At 38.3% G+C, this 22,905-nt stretch overlaps 1 protein-coding gene across 1 annotated transcript in view; it reads left to right on the plus strand.

Moving 5' to 3' along the window:
* The window catches only part of BCAS3 (BCAS3, microtubule associated cell migration factor), a 685,966-nt gene that overhangs the window by 140,452 nt on the left and 522,609 nt on the right, over positions 1-22,905 (plus strand). Inside the window, exon 8 of the mRNA XM_018556659.1 lies at positions 12,522-12,672. Coding sequence (XP_018412161.1) covers positions 12,522-12,672 — 151 coding nt within the window. The remainder of the gene's footprint in view (positions 1-12,521; positions 12,673-22,905) is intronic.

Genomic DNA, 22,905 nt, shown 5'->3' on the forward strand with positions numbered 1-22,905 from the left:
GTCATACTGCTGACCTCTGTACTGTGAGTCATACTGCTGACCTCTGTACTGTGAGTCATACTGCTGACCTCTGTACTGTGAGTCATACTGTTGACCTCGGTACTGTGAATCATACTGCTGACCTCAGTACTGTGAGTCATACTGCTGACCTCGGGAATTGTGAGTCATACTGCTGACCTCGGGAATTGTGAGTCATACTGCTGACCTCGGTACTGCGAGTCATACTGCTGACCTCTGTACTGTGAGTCATACTGCTGACCTCTGTACTGTGAGTCATACTGCTGACCTCTGTACTGTGAGTCATACTGCTGACCTCTGTACTGTGAGTCATACTGCTGACCTCTGTACTGTGAGTCATACTGCTGACCTCTGTACTGTGTGTCGTACCCTAACCTCTGTACTGTGTGTCGTACCCTGACCTCTGTACTGTGTGCCGCACCCTGACCTCTGTACTGTGTGCCGCACCCTGACCTCTGTACTGTGTGTCGCACCCTGACCCTCTGTACTGTGTGTCGCACCCTGACCCTCTGTACTGTGTGTCGCTCCCTGACTCTCTCTACTGAGTGTCGCACCCTGACCTTCTGAACTGTGTGTCGCACCCTGACCCTCTGTACTGGGCGTTGCACTGCTGGCCTCTGTACTAGGTGTCGCACAGCTGGCCTCTGTACTGGGCGTCACACTGCTGGCCTCTGTACTAGGCGTCGCACAGCTGGCCTCTGTACTGGGCGTCGCACCGCCGGCCTCTGTACTGGGTGCTGCACCGCCGGCCTCTGTACTGGGCGTCGCACCGCTGGCCTTTGTTCTCTGTACATTTATCCAGCGTGGGACCTGGTGGCTTCACCTCTGTACATGGAGGTAACATCGCTGGAACTATATAAATCCTGTATAATAATAATAGTCCTATGTGTTCATCTGCATGTTGTCAGAGCGTACCCTTAGCATGTGTTTATTGCTTTTTCTTAGGCCTTGTTCACACCAAATGCAGAGCAGGTTTCTGCACACGCAGTGCAGTGGGTTGTACCACGTTTTTGATGCGTTCCGGGCCGTTTTTGGTAAACAAAAAAATATATCTATTTTTTTAGTTTAACATGGGCTTTCAGTGCGTTCCAGGCATTTGCATGCGTTTTTGATGAGTTCCAGAGCAGGTAAAATAGGGCTTGCTGCAGTTTTTTCACCTGCTCTGGAACTGCACGCTGCGATGTAAAATGGAGCAAAAAATACCATTGGAATACATTGGACGCAGTTTTGATCCGGTCTGCAACTGCTCTGCTCTGCTATGCACCTGCTCCGCGCTTGGTGTGAACAAGGCCATGCACTGCTTCATGCTACACTAGTCAATTTCAAAGGTAGTTTTGAATCTGGTTGTTACATTGGATTGGACGAATAGCAAAGAGCTTGCAGTGGGTGTGTTTGAGAATTGGTCTTCCACATCACAGTTGGGGATTACCATATCACCAGATTGCTGAGAAAGAGAGTGGCAGTCACTGGTACTGTGTACATTTAGTCCCCCTAAATACTTTTGAATAGATGCTCAGAACCACATTCACATACATTTCCTGTATGCCTCTGTCTACATTTCATTCTGCCTTCCTAATATCTTCCCTTGTAGTCACACATGAAGAGGCATATATCCTGCCCACACCCCACCTACCTCTTTGCTGGCCCTCCTACATGCTGGAGCCCAGCTTCATGTGACATTTCCTATCAGAGAAAATATTTTGGAGCATAATAACAAAACTTTTCTGTTTATTTCACAGGCCTTCTAAATACCTGATGCAATGTCAATGCCTTAGGATGTCCTTTAAAGGAGAACTATGAGGTGAGTGCTTTTCACTCACCTCATAGTTCTAGCCGACCTGTAACAATGAGACTGCTCTGGGTCGGCTCAGTAGATCGGGAGGTGAGCGAACACATAGCGGCGTTTGCTCACCTCTCGATCCTGTCACGGCTCTCTGCCGTGACAGGGGAGGGGCTGGATTCCCCCCTCCCCGCTCCGATCCGCCAGCGTGACGGGGGACGGGCGGGTACAGCTGGCTCTGCCTCTAGATAGTCAGAGCCAGCTGTCACTCACGCAGCTGGGCGGATCCAGACATAATTGTCGGGATCCGCTCCAGCTGCGGCGTCCTAGTATACCGCGAGCAGTAGCTCGCGGTATACTGTGGCGTCTCAGTATATCGCGAGCTGTAGCTCGCGGTATACTGAGCTTAGGGTGACGGGAGGACGCTAGTTTGTGTCCTCCGCATTACCCTAAGGAGAACTATGGGGAAAAGCCTTAACCCCATAGTTCTCCAAGGTTTTATTTTTAATTTTGACTTGAGTGTAAAGAAAGCAGCACCTGCAGTTATTTTTTTAAATGTCTGACTGAAGCTGTCATTGCCTTAGCAGATATATATATTCATCCGGTTGTGGGCACAATTTTGATTAGTATTACTTCTGAGATCACATGACTGTCTTTCAATAGTCTCAAACAGTTTAGTGTAATAACTCTTTTCCAAGACAAAAATGTAACATTCTGAATGCTGCTGTGTTTCTAATTAATTTCTATATGCTTCTTAAAACATGTTTCAACTTACTTGCTTCAGTGAATCTGTGCCATTGTTTACTGTTTTAAAACAATAAAATACATATAAGCTGATATGTGATAAAATGTAATTCTATAGCTTATGTGAAAGATGTATTTTATTTAAGTGTTCCATTTTAACATATGTTTCTCTAGGATTAGAGTCCAGAAAGTGGAAAATGCTGCATTTCCGCATTAACAGTAATCCATGCAGCACACTATATGTAAATAGCATAAATGAAACCTTGCTGACACCGTGGTAATGTGTGCTTTTAAGTCCAGGTTTCCATTATCTTAGTGGACATTTAACTTTATTCTACTATATTACAGTGCTACATTTTATAGCATTATCTCTTTTTTTTTTTTAAAGTGTGTGCGTATATATTATAAGGGGACAAGGCTCAATTGGTAGTGGAAGGGGTAAACCATGCATGAGATGTAGACAGCCAGGAACAGTCTAAGCAAGTTTGTCCTGCACTTTTATTCAGCAAGGCAGCAAACAATTACAGTTGCAATGCAGGAAGGCTTTGTACAGCAAGTCTATAGCAACAACACAATATCTGCTTTTCCAAGCTACTAACTAAACTTATCACTTCCTAACTAGCAGAGAGTCCCCTAATGATTTTGCAAAGACAAACAGGCAACACAATTAGCTTTTTAGAGTTCTGTCAGCAGTCAGCCTTTTCACCAAATATTAGAGTATAACAGCAAAGAATGAGAGTGAAAGCTCTGAGCATCAGTCAGCTCACATATCTAAAGGTCTGTGCACAGCTGAGCAAATAACCAAGATCTGGTTATGGTCCCTGAGGGCCACCATAGTGGCGGGCATAGGGTCACTTTTTGAGAGGCTGGGGCAGCGGGTGGACACATTTGAAACCTTTGTTGCCATGTTTACCTGGATTCATCAAGAACACTAAAGCTCTTTTGGGCCATTTAGGGCATTTGAGTTGAAGGAAGGGTTATTTGTGGGTCACCTTAGATGTCAGAGAACTTTAGTCCTATATACCCATCATTTAGGCCTTAGGGCTTTGCAAAATTGCCTTCATAGAGATAGATTCAATAGTAGGTGTGACGGATGCGCTCGGTCCAAACACAGTTCTGTACGGCAATCACACGTGACTTTACACGTGTGATTGTGAACCGAGCCAGCCGTCACACGGACATGGCAAGACCACTCTCAGCCTCACTCTGCACAGAGATTTCCCAGCTCGTGGGACAACAATCTCAGGCCAGCAGACTGAGAGCGATCGTCAGTAGGGTTGGCAGTTAACCCTTTGCACACCAAATGATCACTGCCACCACGTCTGTTAACGGATACACAAACCGATCTCAGCAAGTGCTGTGACCATTCAAAAAAATGTAACCAAAGCCTATGACACCACTGTGCTTTCAGACAGGAATAAAGCAAAGAAAGTGTGAACAGAGATCAATTATTGCTTATTGTACTAAGATATTTTAAATAGGACAAATATGTTGGTACCCCCAAAACATATTCAAAAAAATTGGATCATAGTAATTTTAAGAGATTTGTCTGAGGAGATCAGAAAAAAATAATGATATACCAGCATGTCAAATGTAAAGGCTATAAGTCCATCTTCATGCAACTTAGTGTTCTTTGATTACAGTTGCAAATATTATTAAGAAATGTAAGGTCCATGGGAGTGTAGCCAACTTACTTGGCCTTGGACAATCGACTCCAGACAAAACAGAAGGATAGTGTGAATGGTAGACAAAGAGCTGTGATAACTTTCCTAAGTGATACAAGCTGAACTTCAAGGTCAGGGTAACAGTGTTTGATTGCACCATCCTTTGCTTTTTGACAGTAACTTTTCAAAGAAAAAAAAACCCCCACTGTGTACCTACAATGAAACATGGAGGAGGCTCAGTTATGTTTTGGAGCTGCTTTGCTCTATCCTTTTTTCAGATATGTGTCTGTATTTGAAATAATATCTTTTCACATTCCTTGAATGTTATATTTTATTGTGTTATTTTGTAATTTATCTTTATTTCTTTTCATGATTTTCTATTAATTCTATGGTGAATTACTTGCTGCAAGATTTTAAGGGTTAATAGTTTTAGATGTTATGTGTTTTATATCACTCAAGAGTGCTACCCTGCCCATCACAAGGTGGGAAGATATTGTAATGTATTTTAATATGTAGTGATTGGGCTATGATTAGGGCTGTTTTGGCTGAAACTGGTATGCTATTACTACTGTTTGTACAAGATGATCCTATAAATAAATTATTGCTGGAGGTGATGCTTGTGTCGCTATTTGCTGTCTGAAATAAATGCTAGCACTATTTTGCATGAACTTGAGGCAAATGTTGACTGTCATAAGTATCTGACAACTTCCCACTAACATTCATGGTTTGGGAGAAGAAATGGTCTCAGGAAAGGACAGATATAACCGGTATACTGCATGTGTGGGATGACTTTGAGCCCATAATTAGTCAAATGCATGTAAAAGTGATAAATGGGGTAGAACCAGATGTTAGCCTGTCATACCCCAATTTTTCAGTGTACTGTGACATACTGTATTGTATAAAAAAAGGACAGGTGCAAGTTGTGGAATAGCTGGTGGTTCCGCAGTCTAGCACAAAGAAGTTGTTGAATGTGGCCCATTTGCATGTGTTGGGTGGTCATTTATGGATATAAAAAAAACAAAAGAGCGGATTGAGCAGTAATGGTTTGGCATGATATTTACAAAGCAGTTGAAGTGTATTATAAAATATTGCCCTAAGTGTTAAATAAATGCACCTCCTGCACATTTTCAGTCTGCTTGCCTATAATTGAGTCCTCTTTTGAGATGTTTGTTATGGATCTGGAAACCATCATATACTGGTAGACTTGACTATGCTACCCAATATACAGAAACAATCCCTCTTATAAGCATGCCCTCTAAGTTTTTATGGTAAAAGAGCTGTTCCAAATGTTTTCTTGTACTGGTATTCATAGAGAAACTCTGACAAAACAAGGAACCCCTTTCATGTCAAGGGTAGACAAAGAGCTGTGCCAGTTGTTGTAAATCACTCACCTGTGCACCTCAGTGTACCACTCACAAACTAATGGGCTAGTAGAATAGTTCAATAGAACCCAGGAAATGATGCTAAAAAAGTGGTAAGAATTGAAATTACTGCAACTTCCTGTTATCATACTTACTCTTTGCAATGAGGTAAATTCTACAATCCTCCACCTGGTTTTTTGTACGGTAGGCATCCCTAGAAACTCTTGCACATAGCCCAAGAATTAGGGAAGTAAAAGGCTGCACCTCATAAAAGTGTAATTAGGATGCTAAGATGCAGCATAGAATAGTGGCAGTCATGCCCATAGTTTGGAAACATATGCAGCAAGTGCGAAGGCCAGAGTATATAACTGGTTTGCTAAAATCAGAAACTTTAACTCAGGAGAAAGTTTTAGTTTTGGTGCCTACTCTAGGAAGTAGGAGTGCCTTGGTACACTCAAATACCAGGAAGTGCACTGCTACATTTCAGGAGGAATTCCAGACAAAAGGTACACATTTGTGTAGTTACTGTCTAGGCACAATTAAAATGTCTGTATTTTCCGTATAACATAATAGATCTTCACCTTTTTTAGTTCAGTTCCACTTTAACTGCATTCAAGACTCGGAACATTTGTCAGCAACCTCAACCTCAAAATTTGCCAGAAACACAATTAGGCTTAGGTTTGCACAGAAATCAATGATTCAGGAACCTTGTGTACAAAACATTTCTTCGGCTGCATATGGTAGTGCCTAATCATTTTTAAAGAAGGAAATGTTAGATGTTTAAAAAATAGTTGCATACAGTATATCATTAGTAGGTCATTTAGGACATGCTGCGCCACGATCTTTTGTCATACCTTGTCAACTTGTAAGAATAGGGAAGTGGGAACCAGATTAAATGTTATCATGTAAAGAGGAAAATGAGACTAAGAGTAAAGTCACAGTTAGTGAAATGTTTTCTAAAAATATATATCATACTGGCCTTTACAAATATGTATTTTATTGGGATGAGCATTGCATCCCATGTTTTTATATGATTTGCCAGCCGGCTTAGAATCAGAGTACATGGTGAATTTTCCTAAATAAGGGTTAAGATATTTTGTTCAAAAGTAGGTGATGTTCCCTAAAGTAGGCTCAGGGGAGTATTTTGGTTTGAGATTAATGGCAATTAGTTACACTGTATACGATTGCTACAGTGAAACGTTAAACGCAGTTTGCTATAAGGAACATTTGTGGTTCTTTTAGGAGTTTAATTGGTGACGTTGACTGTTACTTATGTGAATTATATCTATTACTTCCAGCATTCCTTGCATCTGGCAAATCAACATGCACATTATATCCTGCACTCTTAACCTGTTTTTCTGCAAACATAAAAACTCTTTTTACCTGAAATAAACTTTCTGTGGGCTAAGAAATTTCCTGTGATTTCCTGTACTACATTATAATAACAGTGGAACCATTGCAATTACCTGCAATCATCCTCTGGTTATAGGAATAATTGCAGAATTGTTGTAATTTCAGAAGAATTTCTGCAGCCTGTTCTTGTGTCTCATATGCAGCATTTGCTTTTTGCTCCTCATGTCCTAGAACAAGTGAGTCCTGTACAAGCATTACATGCAAGTGATGATAAAGCTATTGAACCCTCATCTGTGCCTAAATCATTAACAAATACGTGCAGCTCCAACACGCCGTAATTATTAAAATAGTTAACTTTGTACTCAGTGATATAGGTGCTCTATCTTTGTTTGTTTTTTAAGAGTTACACATACTTATGTGTTTGTAATGTAACACATAGGCATTTAAACACTAATTATGCTGCTACAAAATTTTTCATGTGGAACACTTATCTTTGTCACAAGCGTGAACTCTGTCCTGGGGTTTCTACGGCTTCATCAATCTTCAGTCACATACACACTCACTGATTATTTCATCTGAACTTGCTGTTTTTTTAATCTGTATTATCTAATTGTGTTATTTAAAGCACATGTTTAGGTAGAAAAACATGCTGTTCCCACCCACCCATAGCTACTCAATCTATGTGGGTTTTTTTTAGTTTTTTTTAACAAAGCCTCTAAAACTCAGGAATACTTACCTTAACTTGCGGTCACATGAGCCTTTATGACGCTTCTTCCAGGAGCTGCGACCGGTGACTGTACGCTCATGTCAGTTCCCTTTGCCATCTGGTCATGTGCCTTTTCCTCCTTGTAGTGGCTTCATGCTTGAAGGCTTCAGGACCTTGGAGGATCCAGCTTGTCACATGACCGGTGGTTTATATAAGTAATTGGTGCTTCTACGTAGACTTCTCTTTAAATAAAAAAAACCTATAGATGGAGGTACAGATCTGGGGATTTTTTATTCTCCCTAGAGATGTTTTAAATGTTAGTCTGCTCTTCACCAGAAGTACTTTTGTTGCCTGTTACTAGGGATGCACTGATACCAAGTACCATACTCGGTACAAGTACATGTACAGATACTTTTCGAGCTCCAAGACTAGTCTAGAGAAAAATTCTAAAGTTAGCAGGCAGCTGTCATTTGTAAGGAGCACACGGAGCTCCTGGGATGTGTACATCTCTGTTTTAATGTGGGATTGTGTTTTTATAAATAATGGGATGCACCGATACCATTTTTACAAGTACTGATACTTGTCCAAGTACTTACAAGTACTGATACATTTTTGTTTTATTGTCATGTGAAGGTTTTCTAAAACAATACAGACTAATGATTTCAGGACAATGGTGGAGCGCCAGAGCCAGTCCCAGCTGCAACCCTGGTAGTTCTCGTGAAAATGCCAAGTATCGGCACTGGTATTTGAAAAGTATAGGGGCATCCCTCCCATGCGAAAGCTTGTCCACCCCTAGTCAAAGTTCTGTTTTGCTATGTTTTGACTTTCTGAGCAAAAAGGAAGTCAATGTATTGCAGGAACAAACATAAAAATGAGACTTTTTGTAGATTTTCATGCACAGTTACTATTTATTTGTTGAATTTAACAGATCAGGGAAACATAAAACAAATACAATTTTTGAATGGTTTTGAGCAGGATTTCAAAATATCCCTATGGCAAAATCACAGCCTCCAAACTTTTTTTGTGGACAGAAAACAAATCTTTCTATTCTTGCCTTAGGGATTTTTTTGCATGCACATAGCCTATGAAATTCACCCATAGATTTGCAATAAGCGTTAAGTTCTTAAACGCTATTGCAAAACTTCAACAGTATATGTAAACCCTAACACTTAACTTCCCTTATTAGCTCACTTTTGGTCTGTTAAATATACATTTAAAAATGTTTTGTTATATTTGTTAACTAAGTGCAAAAAATGATCATGCCAGAAATCTTGTTAGCTGAACTTCCGCTGCACTCTTATGCTCCTGGATGTCTTTGTAAACTAAAGAACACCTCCCCCTTTTATGGAGAGGGATTTGTTCTGTAGCCCTGTCCTAGAGTGACAACAATTCTCCTCCGTAGATGCAATACAATGAGTGAGTGTTCTTATCCAAGGACAGAAAATGCACTATGTGAAAAAAAAAAGGAAAAGAAAGCCTGCATAAAGAAAACTAATAGAGCCACCACATCTAAGCACCAGTAAGCGGCAATATATAACATTTATGTTTAGATATACTTTAATGGGAGATTTTGAGGTGTGTTTTAGATTATCTTGTTACATCCAGCCTTTTTACAGTTTGTTTCTTCGTTGACTGTGCGACTTGTGGCTGCTTCACAATCTCAAAGCATAACTGGTCATCTACTCCTTAAAAATATTTTTTTCTTCCAAACATACCTTTTGGTGATTGAAGTTGGTTTCAACTATTTTCTGGCTTATCTAAGTTTTTTGAATGCTTTGACTTTTCTAATGTTCTGTACACAGAGCTGGACAAATCACTAATCATTAATTAGCTGGATTTCATCACTAATCACTTATCAGATGTCTCGCCCTAATGTTTTGGTGAAAGACAGTTGTGTTTGAAAGGAAAATCTTTTTCTTGTGCTGTCTCTTTAGCTAATTGTATAGTGCTCTGGTAATCCTTTGCCATGCAGTAAATGTTTAGCCCTAAAAATTGTAAAAAGATTTGTATGCATATAATAAAAACAACTATACATAAAATATAAATTTAAAAGTTTATGAACTATATGGAAAAATTAAAACAGAATTGACCCCAAACTATTTTACTATGCATTATGGGTTCTCTTTAAATCAGTTTAAAGTTTTAACTAAGACTACTTTTAAGTGCTTGTAGTAAGTTGTATCTAAATGCATCTGCCTGAACCACCTAGTTTTAGATCCAGTTTAGGTGGAACTATTATTGTATATTATAGATTATCCCATTTTGAACAGTTTATTTTCTGTACTTCAGCTGATGTTTGCATGCAGCTTACTCACTATGAAGGTTCCAATCTGTTTTTATTCTACTTTCTATTAAATAAAAAGACACAAATGCAAACTGATCTCAGAGAATCTCTAAATTGTTTGAAGTTCTCTGAAAGCAATAATGAGAATTCCAAAGCTCTCACATGGTTGATATTGCTTGATTGTTAACTCATACACTGCCCAATCACAATAGATAAAAAAGTTTCATTGCTTGCCAATATCTGACAGTGAATATCCAGCCTTACAAAGACTTTGTTGTACCTTGTTAGGAATTTCTTACCATTTGGTAACCTCTGTACAGATCTCCCTGTCTTTGCTTCATAATCTACGACTGCTAGTAACAGCCTAATTACAGATGTAAACTGAATGTCGGAAGCACGTGCTCTTGAGTAAGAAGTGGGTTTTGGTCATCATGATGTGCAGTGCATCTTGACAAATATTTTCTGTGACCACTGGGGAATGGATTAAGGAGCCTTTTTGTCTTTATTACTTTTTGTATTCTTTATTAACTAGAACTACGAAAGAACTTCTTCTTAGTTCCATATTCATTAAGAGATCTTTTCTGCTTTCCTCCTTTGGCTGTTTTCTTTCCATTTCAAGTACCATAATGGCATTTCAGGCAGCTTCCTGTGAGAAATCTGTTTCTATGCTGTTATTCTTCCTTGTAAAAAGGTGACTGCACTGGGGGTGTAGCTGTTCTGAAAGTTTAAGAACCCTCTTGAAGCCAGGATTGTGAGGATCAGGCCTGGGATTTCTGTAATATGTACTGAAGAATGCATCAGTTATTTAGGAACCTAATTCCCAATATGGCTCCTCTTTGATTAAGGACAAAAGCCATCATCTCATAGCATTGTTGAAATCCCAAAAACAAGTTAATGATCTAAACTCTTTAGCTCACTGTTTGACTATTTAAATTACTTTGATTTTATTACAAACAAGCTTATCCGGGTCTTTTTCGTTCTCCTTTTTCCTAGTTTCTTTCTTTCCCCGGCTTTTATTTTCCTACAGCTTGTGTAATTTCTAGTTCATTTCCTCTTCTGTCTGGGGGCTGAAAGGTCGTGAGTCACTAACAATAGAAAGAGTGAGTACTCTTCATATGGACAGCATCCATGTTTAATCTTCAGAGGTGAAAACACTGTTAGTTGATTTGGAAAACCGATTTTTTTTCTTGGATTTTAAATCACAAAATAATCTTATTTAACCAGGAATGTCTGTATTACGGTAGTCTTCTTTTTTTTGAGAGGTTGAATAAGAGGGCAGTCTTCAGTATGCCATAGGGTATGTCTGCATTTCTACAGGTAAATTTAGTCATATAGTTTTATTTAGGTAAATCTGTTGGTATTAAATTAAATATAGCTTGTTAAGGATACCCATACACTGACAATTATCTCTAGTTATGTGACAGATATGAGTCATATACAACTGAATATTGCATGGGTGTCCTTGCAATCAATAATGAGCATTGTGGATCATCAGAAGAAATCATTATCAGTCACAGAATTATTTCAGGATGTTGGAATATATTTGTATGACTGATTTAAATAGGAATGGTACAATTCTTTTACTATGTGCCTGCTGGTTTCAAATCACCTGTCCAGATGTCCCAGTAGATGATCAGTGCAGTGGTTGGTTTGGCAATAAACAGATCTTTTATGTCCTGTCATTACTAATGACAGATCTGCTGGTGTGGGGGCACATAAGACTTGACATAAGCAGGTATCTGTAGGGTATTGATGTGTCACCTGCACTCCTTACAGTGATTGGACCTTGATTAGTAGTCATGGTTTTCGTAGTGATTACGTGAATGGTGCCATGATCTCCAAAATTGTAAAGACAGAGATCACCAGCACTCAGTCAAAAGCATCCAATTATTTTGCTTTATTGATTTATTGAAGATACATTGCTTTAATGATTTATTGAAGAAACATGTCACAAGTGTCAATTAGCCAACATTTCGGGGTCACCGCAGGGTCCTTTCTTTAACCCCTTCGTGACTGACGACGTACAGTGTACGTCGCCAACATCGGGGCTGTTTAAACAGAACATAGCGATGCCATTTAGGCTCTGCTGCATGCACATGAGCTGAAAGAAAATATGCAGTGCTGATGATTTAGTAGTTTGCTTTGATTACAGCTTTAATCTGCAAAAAGTGGGATCTGCAAATACTTTAACTGTTCTAATGAAAGAGAAATATTGTCCCCGTTGCACAGATATTTTTGCAACAATAAACATTGCTTTCAACAGAGTTAGCTATTGCTCATTGTGAACCCTTGCCCAACACATTGAATTGCAATGGAATGGCCATGTACATCCACTTGTTGGCTCTTACTTATACACAGAAAATGTGATTTGCATTAGGTAGTAAATGTAAAGTATATTCTATTAGAAAATAATCATTGAAATCAGCATTATTCAGTTATGAGTCTGCTTAAAAGTGCAGTTTCGGTCCTCTAACAGGCATTTTTACTAAGCTGGTAAAAGAAAACAAAAAACAGTTATTCTGTTTCTGATAGAGCAGTCGGGTGATTTGTAGTCGTTTATGGTACTTGTGTGACATTGGATTTCAGGATTTGCTTTCTTGTTATGTTGCAGGTAAACTTAATAGCCAAGACAATTATAACAACTTCACGAACAACAACCCAGGGAACCCACGCTTGTCACCACTTCCAAGTTTGACTGTGGTCCTGCCGCTAGTGCAAATAAAACAACCAATGACACTAGGAACTATCACAAAACGCACAGGGTAAGTGAAACACATCTAGTTATACACAGTTATATCAGCTTTTCAAAAAGCGTACCTGAGCAGAATCTTAATGTACACATATGGTACAGTTTAAACAGATTCCATGCAGCAGAACAGGTATGGTGGTGGTAATATGGATATAAAAAGCTTATGTTTAGTTCCTGTATTTTCCATACTATAAAATGTACGCATGAATTATGCCCACGTTGTATTGTTTTTATAGTTACATTTTTTACAGTATCACCAGACATGGCATGCAAAACATTTATGTAATACAATGGCAGTTAAATAGGATTTTAGTACATTGACTCTATGCATGTAAGGATTCGGATTGCATATTCTACTAATTATTAGAGGGGGCAGTATTTGGTGTTTAACAGTATCGACACTCACAATTTATTTGTATTGTATGACCTGTTTCCATTTCTCTTGTTATGTACTGTGATAGCATTTTAGTTTCATTTTGAATGTATCTCCACATATGGATCACATTGTTTAAATTGACTTCATGTTTCATAACTGTACTTATTCACAGTAAACAAGATAAAGTGCAGCTATAGTTTTTGAATAAAATATATATGGGGTCTATTTATAAACAATTTACCCTGCAGGTCTGTGAACATTTGTTCTGTGCGAATAAAGGCAAAACAATCGTTCTTAGTATATTTCATTTTCAGGTTAAATATAACATTCGGAAAATACCACATTCTGGCCAGTAGATGGCACTGAGGAGCATAGGAACTAAATACTACTTTCCTATACCCCTCTAGCCACAATGCAGTATTTTTATGTTATATTGCACCTGAAAAGAAAACATTCATTTTTGTTTCTATTCACACAGAACGGACATTCACAGACATTTGCAGAGTGAATGGGTCTGCAAATTCTTTATACAGTAAATAGATCTCATAGTGTTAAAAAGGGTGTGTAGGTAAGATATACACTGTTTTTTTCAAAATATAAAGTTTATTTTATAGAGTATTGTTTAAGACTGTTTTTAAGATAAATACTTATAACTAAGCATCACACAGTTAACCTTTACCAACATATTTTTTTATAGAAACCATAAAAGGTTAGATAGTGTAAGTGTTCATTGTTACAAACAGTGATATTTTTGAGTACTGAACAGCAATTGAGCCAGACATACCTAGTTAATCCTTAAGGTTAATCTGTTGTCTGGCAGTAAACAAATAGAATGTAAATACTGGAATAGAGTTATTGTCAGACATGTTGGCAGAAATCATTGACCTTCTTCTAAAAATGCTAGTTGTCTGACAATCTTGGGCTTCGATACTTCAAAGTTCCTGACCTATAATGGGCATGGAAGAAGTGAAGCCAGAGTAGACTTAGAGCTTTCCTTGTTTGTACCTGTTTCACGTCAGTGATGCCGAAGATTCTGAATCCAGAGGATCAGCATGAAAGACAGATAACTAGCATTTTCAGAACGGGGTCAGTAATGGTGGCCTTTATCATTCTCTCTGCACTGATATCCTTTGGTACTTCAGAAATATACTAAAATAAATATCCACCGGAAAAAGCAAGTACAACAATTATTTCCCAATATTTTCTTTCATTTTCTTAAATTAATTTATTACTAGACTTATGAGACTCTTTTTAGACACCAGTTCATGACTTTCTGCCCATCCACAAGACCTAAGGTCACCTAACATGTCACAGATATAATCATTTCTTTTATCTTTTGTTACTTGTTTTTAATTTTAATTTGCATTTACCACTATTAAAAAATAAAATCAGTTTGTGCTTTCTTAACATAGAGTTCTACAACAAAGGTGTTTGTAAATTGCCAAGCTGTTTGTCACAGGGAGAAATCCTTGGATCTCTTTTTTGAAGATTCAGCTTCATTTGTAGCCTGTGTTTGATGTCTTCACCAGGGAGCCTTTCCCTTGTAAGTTTTATTTTTTAGTGCCAGCATACCAAACCCAGCAAACATTTTGGGTCCTATTGGATGATGCTGTGGCATTATCCATCAAAATATGTAGAACTAATTGCCTAGCTGATTTAAGACAAAACTAGGTCATACACAGAAAGTATCTATTGTGAATGACAATAGCAGCACCGCATGCAGCACATGGCTTCTGTATTATATAAGCACCACTGTTCTAAATTATTCCTTTTACCATTTCGATTTACTAAATAAAAAAATGACAGGTCTTTACACAGTTTGAGCAATTCTCCTTCAGTTCAAAGTCAAAATCCCTTACTTGATATGTTTACTCAGATAGTTACTGAGTAGTGTCTTAGGTCAGCTTTAATGTAGGATGCAGGTAGACTTTGACAAGTTCTTGTGAGTTTGGCTATACAGTATAAGCCTGTGTCAGGGTTTAATATGTTTGTCCGAATGTGTTGAGACACCTTGTGACAGGTACATGAAGGTAAGGATGTCTTTCTTGGTTTTAAATACAATGTACTCGCATATACAGTGCTAAGTTTAATATATGCATTAATATATGGTCACAAGTTGCAGATCTAAATTTGCTGTCAAATATTTAAAGCTAAATTACGTTACATATTTTTTTCGGATTTATATAGCACCAACTTATTGAAGAGTGCTTTACAAATCCTGTATAAACATGTATATTAGTCCTTCTCTCCTAAAGTTATAAATAGTTATTTTTATCCATAGTATATAACACTACCCTGGTGCTGATTACAGAAGCTTACCTATATCAGTATAAAAAAGAATATTAAAATGTACCCGCATTTTATGCCAGCCATATATGCTAGGCACTCTGATGCTAGGTATGCACAAACGTCCACCTGAATAGCTAGCTTGTATAGTTTGTAGTGACCACTACTCTATGCACAATTCCAATTCTATGATCAGCTTGTTCTGTGGTTGCCAAAGTATATGCTAGGTAGGTAGTATATATAACTTCCTATAATACAATTGTTATCAGAGTTTAGTTCAGGACAATCGTTAAAAGAAGTGCCATAGCTTGCTTTGATTGAAATTGTCCTTTCACAGCAAAGGCATTTTGAGTTGAAATGGGCTTATTTCCATTGTGTATAGGTGTGTAACAGAGTTGCTAAGTATTAGCACATCTGAAACAATAGCTTTGCTCTAGACAGGAAAATAGGACTTTGGGTGCTAATTTTACCAACAGATTTAAAAGAAATGCTTGTAGCAGTAATGCACATGTTTTACCACACATTACTACAACACGCCTTAATGCATTGCTTCTTGTTTTTGTGGTGCATTAGTAGCTGCTCTAAGGCAGGACTTTTATATTTAAAAGTTTAAAAGTGGCTAACAGGTTCAATTTAAAACTATCCTCCACTGTCAAAATAAAAGATTGGAGGATTAAGTGGGTAGTAACACATGAAAAAAGTACATAAGTAGAACATATATAGTTTCCTATCCACTGGTTATGAGGCCTAGTGCAATCCATTACCTGGCACTGTGCATTTCTAATATTAGGTTTCAGCCCTGCATACACTTTGAGACTTGTAGCAACTGACCACCTTGTATTTGGATTGAAACACAATTTGCAGGAAGCAGTGAGGAGTACAATGCAGATAAGTCCTATTTACAAGACACTGTAATCACTCCCATTCCCCAATTCTATGTTGACATTAAATTGAGGAACTTTTCACAAAGGTTAATTTGCATCCACTGCCAAAAAATACTTCTGAAATTAAATTAAAGCAAAATAATTTAATTGTTCATAAACCATAGGTTAGTAATCCTACATTATTTAATAATTTACTTGAAAATGTTCTGGGATATTATGCCCATCAAGAAAATGTGCCACTTTGTTTTCTTCTAATTTTACTAGTTTACACGGTTTATATCAGTATACTCAGATTTGTGACTAGTAGCTAAACCCTCAGGCAATATTTCTGTTTCTTTGCAACTCATGCCTGCAGCTTGTTTACTGTGCGCTGCTAAGTGTCTGTAGAGAACATAAAAGTCAATGGCAATCTCTTGAGGCTGCAAATTCATGATTAGCATAAACAGTAGAGCTGACACACAATTCATTGATCCATAGAACATTCCTGAACTTCAGATTGTATTTTGTTGCGAAAAAAACAATCAACTTCAGCCAGTTAGTAACTTAGCTATGTCTTTCCAGAGCTTTTTTTATGCAGATCTTCATCCAGTGTGACAAAATATCAGATCTTTAAGCAGTCACTAAACATAACTAAGGATCCTATTTGGAGAGAGATGGTACTGAACTCTTAGAGCACATCAGGTGTTAAAATTTCATTTAATATCAATACTGACCTAACTGCACCAGGTTTTGGTGGCTAATGTTTCTTAATTACGTATTTTACCTGTGCTCACTGACAACTGCAAATCTGAGACTATTGATCAGGAAGCAGTCAGCCTAGTTTCCAATCATGTGGTTTCTATGACAGCCAATCATGATGGTTACATGAAGGTCAGAAGACGAGCAAACTTCTCCAACCTGTAGAGAGAAAGAAGTACAGTGTTAAGTCATTATATTGCAATGAGGTTTGATTAAAAACTATTGTGTAAATTAACCATTGTAAAATATTTTTTTGGCAATTTGTAAGTTCATAATAAATCATGAGCAGGGTATTTATTTAAAAAAATACCAAAAACTCATATATGTCCTTAAAATCGAATGTAACAATCAGGTAGATTGAGAAATTCGTTATTGTCAAATTGGCCTATGCATTGTTAGGTGGCTACATTTGGTCTGTGCATATGAAGGACTTAATAAAAGGCTGTTGGCCGAATTTTTTAGTGGCAACCCATTGATTATAGAAGTCTTCTTTAAACTTTACTATGTGTTTTAAAATATTTAAAATGTGCTGTCCAAATAGACAACTAATAGAGTGCTCATTTTGACTCCTTAATAATTCACCATGCCGGAGTATTTTATATATTTTTATAGTAAAAATAGTGCCTAACCAGTCCAAGAATTAATAACAAGTGACGAGAGCTGGGTATTTTTTATTCTTGTAGCCACAGCACATTATGGGACCAGAATCACTGCCCTCAGTTACTCATAATTAGAGCAGTTACCTGCAGGAGACTTTGTAGCAGCAAAAAATATATTCTGTTTGTAGATGGAGTCTGGGGAGCATAGACAGATACTCAATATTTTTTTTAAATACTGGTCCAACAGTAGTATTATTATTTTTCCTGTTAAAATATCAATAGTATAAAATTGACTCATAAGAAGGGTAGTGTGGGACCCTTTACCATGACAGATGTACAAGCCTTGGAATGCAGGTGCATTGATCTAACTCTCTGGATTCAAGATATTAAAAAACAAACTATACCCTATGAAGAGTTTAAGGAGCACATGCAAGGGTCTTTGTTAATGAACTCTCCAGTATACTTAAAGATTCCTCTAAAAAATTAAAAAAGATCTTTACTCCCTGGTTTTCTGTTGCAGTAGCCGCATTAGACCATACCCCACTCACCTTGGCGTGACTGATTAGCTGGTCTCCTGCCCATTTTGGGGCTGCTGCTTGTCTAGTATTACATTGTTTGTTTATGCCTATTGCGTCTAGACTTAATGTCTCTCTTTGTTGCTGCACATTTGTTTTATTGTGTGCCTGTATTTTGTTTTAAATTGTATTTTTATGGAACTAAATAAAAATATTGAAAAGAGAGAGGGGTGATTTCATTATCTAACATCTACCTGAAAGGAGAAAATGTAGTTTTGGTTAGATTGACCTTTTAAGGTATTAGTGTTTTGTTTAACACTTGGACAATACTAACAACATAGTTTGGGGGTCACTCGAAGAGACCAGAAAATGTGCAACTAGTACTGTTCTCACTGTTAAAACCAAATCTTCAACTCAGTGGTGCAGTAGTGCTAGTTTCTGTGCCACCACACAAGAATACAATTTAAACAATGCAATAGATTGCAAAAATATTGAACACCTTTGAAAGAATATAGGTCTGTATATAAATAGTTACCTTGGCCTTAAAGAGGAGGTCTTGCTGAACAGTTCATGAAGCTGGGTAGATTATACAACCATCAGGAGACTATTAGCATAAACAGAGAACAACAATTAGTCAGAGCAAAAACTATTTAAGTATGAAAAAGTACACAATGTGCTTGATAGGTTTTGTGAAAAGCATCAAGTGATCCCTCTCCAAATTGAAGTCTGCAACAGCAGAGCAACAAGTTATCTTTGTGATGTTAATGTCAACTAAAAAAATAAGCCTTCAGTACACTTGCCCCCATGTGCTTGTGAATGTCTGTCTTTCATGTGGCAAGGTTTCAACCTTTAGCATTCTGGCTGCCCTCTTCTTTTTTTTTAATGAAAATACGTGTTGGAAAAGTAAGAGGTGAAAATCTGAGACTTGAACGAGAACAGCAGAGACTGAGCATTTGCTGAAATTATTTATTTGGATATTTTTGTTTGACCACATCAGACTTACGGAAATTCATCCAGTCCATATGTCTTTGCAAAGCGGCCAAGTTAAGGCTGGCCAAGAATGGTAACTCCTATAAATAAATGTGTTATAGACACACAGCAAATATAATAATCATTTTCCACACGATCACTAAGTAGTCCAATACCCAAGCCAAAGTATAATTAGTTTTCATTTTAGAGTTGAGCTGGTTTTCCCTATAATACTGATTCAGCCTTAGAACTGAATATGAAATATTTCCATTTCTCTCGTCCCATGTGTCAGGAAACTGATGCAAATAAAGGATTTTCACAAGGCATATATCCTGTCTGGAAGGCACAAACTCTGGGTTGTCCTGAGCTCACACACTGGGAACCTGGATGAGTGCATTATGAGAACACTTTGCATGTATAGGAGTAGCCTTTTCCTTACCCATGTAAGGCTTTGGCAGCTCAGTTGCCGTTTGACTTGCTGTAGCTGAGCACGATTTGGAGTTTAACATTTAAAAGGAGGGTGGGAATGATTGGAAAGGGACACCTTAACTACTTTTTACATTTTGTTCCTGTTTATCCCTTAGATACTTGAGGTAGTCATAGTTTCTTTGAATCACATTCAATGTAGGATAAAACATTGTTCTGTCAATTACTGCATACATAGATTTTTTTTCTGCCCCGCTAAGTCACTTTATTTTATTTATCACTTACAGTTTGCCTGAAGATATTTACTAGGGATGCACCGATACCACTTTTTTAAGACCGAGTACCGATACTTTTGATCAAGTAACAAGTAAAATAGTGTTAATGCATTGTATTATCTTTAATATACCTTTTGTCACAGTCCGGAGACACAATCTGAGCTCTGTAATTGATGCAATAATTAGAAACAGAACTGAGATGGCACACTTGTAGGTGATAGTCAGTGTAGACTGCCCTTGATCCAGGCGTTCACCTTGGGCGGGGGAGAGTCCACAAACTCCCTGCGCCCCAGACCTTTGCCTGCTTTTGTTTCCAGCTTCTCCTTGCCCCCCTCCAATTCTAGTGCTGCTGCAGGGGTGGCGGAATGAGCTAAGCCTCTACCATGTCCCATTACCCTGGGCAGACTCTCGCTGCAAGCTGGACGGCGGGAAGTGGCAGAACGCCAGCGCCCCTGGTAGTTTTGCCAGTACTAGAGCGAGGAAGCTGCAAGCCCTTGAGCAGAGCCCAAATGGTCAGTCCACCCCTGAGCAGAGGGAGGTAACAGCAATTTTTTCGGGGAGGGGGCAATTGCCACATTGCCGCCCGGGATCTGCCACTGGGTAGAAAAATATTTAACTTTTAAGCACCATCAAGGTTCAGGTGTCTGCCCTGTCTGATCAATGTTCTCTTGCTACTAATTCCCTAGTTTGTATCATCATTCAAGGGGTAGCACGTATTGCTCCTTCTGTTCGTCCCTTACTTTAACCGTTTGCTTTAAACTTAGGGGCCTATTAATAAAGCAGCAAATGTGACTTTCACAAACATTCTCTGGTGGAGAACCATCCGGTTGCATGTGTTTTAAATAGGAGTGATTGATTATTCTCCAGCTAATGTTTGGGCAGATCACATTCTTTGCTTTAAAGCAGACATAAAGCATAACATTTAAAAAAAAAAGACCTCTTGGTGTCGGTGTTAAAAAAACAAACCCTGGTCAAGCCTAATCTGCACAATTTCTTTCCATTAATATCCTACAAGGTATCCATTCTTTTTGGCCATCACTTTGGCTAGAAGAGTCGCTGGGTTATCAGCATTCTTCTGCAAATAACCCCTTTTGATTTTACACAAAGACAAAGTTTTGAGACCCAGGATCTCCTTTTTGCATAAAATGGTCTCTGCCTTTCACCTTAACGTTAAGGCATTGCTTTACCTTTGTTGTGTCCAGCAGCGATTCAACCAAAGGAGACCTCTGCTCATTGTCTGGACCTAGTGAGAGTAGTTAGGCTTTGGCTCTTGGGCAGTGCTTTGTTTAGGTAGACAGAATCCCAGTTTCTTATTTCAGAACGTTCTCTGGTCTACTGTTTCTAAGTGGGTTAGACAAGTTGTTGTGCTCACCTATGAGTTGTGTGTTGTAGTGCCTCCTTTTCCCATACAAGTCCACTCCACTAAAGCAGCCCATACCTCTTGGGTTTTTTGTAATCAATCCTCTGTATTTTAGATCTGTAAGGTGTGACCTGGTCTTCTGTTTACATGATTTCTAAGTATTGCAAGATCTATGTATCTGCCTTTTTATAGATGATAGTTTCTGCAGTAATGTTTTGCAAGTGGCTGTTCAGTGCCCTTTTTTTCTTATTGGGCTGGTTGTTTTTGGTGTGCCAGCCCCTCTTTTTACACTGCTTTGGACATCCTTTGTTACCTATTACCATAAAGCTGTGTGCCCCCAATGGACTATAGAGAAAATAGGATTTTTGTGCTTACTGGAAAAAACTTTTCTCAGACACCACTGAGGGACACAGCTTTATGAGCTCCCTCTCCTCAAATATTCTTTCCACTTTGGACTGCTTGCTACAACTGATCAGGTAGGAGGGGTTAGAGCCTCCAGGGGGTTGGCCTTCAGTTTCTATGTGCCTAGTGCCAATTTCTTGCATAGGCGGCAGTATAACTCCTTGGTTGCTTATTACCGTTAAGCTGTGTCCCTCAATGGACTTCGTGAAAATGATTAAATGTGAGTACAAAAATCCTATTTTGTCATATTGGTCCACATTCTCAGAAGACAGAGACAGGAGTTGAAAATAACCTTCACCTGACTGTTAATAATGACCATTATATCAGAAACCTATACAAAAAGTCTAGAGCAAAGACTCAGAGGGATCAGACCGTTAGCTTGTTACCTGACAGCTAATATGTTGCTATCATACCAGGTTAAAGTGAGGCTAGACATCAAGATCAAGAAAGTAGCTGTCAAGGGCCTCCGATAGCTTACTAACAGTGTTATAAAGTGTTGTGTTTCTTTGAAGAAGAAGACCCTGGCTTTGCTTTAGTGGACAGGATAAGATCTGTGATTGGTGATGCACTGTTTAACCACTTCAAGACCAGGCAAGGCCATTTTTCAGTATTCAGCGCTGCGGTCCTTTGACTGAAGTATATTCCGGCATGCAACGCTGTATTGAAATGAATTTTATACCATTTTTTGGGGACAGATAGAGCTTTATTTTGGTGGTATTTAATCACCACTGGGGTTTTTATTTTTTACTATAATTAGGAAAAATGAGAGGAAATTTTTTAAAAAATACGTTTTTTTTTACATTATGTTAGGAAACATTTATTATTACCCAGTTTTTTGGTAAAATATAAAAGTCAGGGTCACGTCGGATAAATAGACACCAAACATGTCAACCTTTAAAATTGCACGCACCCGCGAAATCGCAGAAAACTACCATACCCAAAATTGGCCATAGGCGACACTTTAAAAGCTTTTACCACTCATCAGTTTAGTGTTATCAGTGATTGATGGCCCTAGACTTATTGCTCTCACTGCGACGTTCGCGGCGATATGTAACATGTGCAGCGTAATGGGCGCAATCGTAGTTTTTGCACGTATGCGCCCTCGACGCATGTTTGCATGCGTGTATGTATGGGTGGGGACTTAAATGTTTTTAATTCTTTTTATGTGTTACTTTACATTTTTTTGGGGGGGAACTTAAATTTGTTTTTCCTTTTTTTTTTTTTTTTTTACTAAACTTTATTGCTATCACATACAAGGCTAATAAAAACCCCCTATGTGATAGCAAAATATGTGACAGGTCCTCTTTATGGAGACATCAGGGGTCTCCAAGATTTTATTTCTGTCAATTCAGTCCTTCAGATTTCAGATTTACTCATACAGCACCACCCTCTCTATCAGGGGATTGTTTCTTTTTC

This window comes from Nanorana parkeri, unplaced genomic scaffold (genome assembly GCF_000935625.1).
Source record: "Nanorana parkeri isolate BGI_ZX_2015 unplaced genomic scaffold, ASM93562v1 scaffold245, whole genome shotgun sequence".
NCBI classification, from domain to species: domain Eukaryota; kingdom Metazoa; phylum Chordata; class Amphibia; order Anura; family Dicroglossidae; genus Nanorana; species Nanorana parkeri.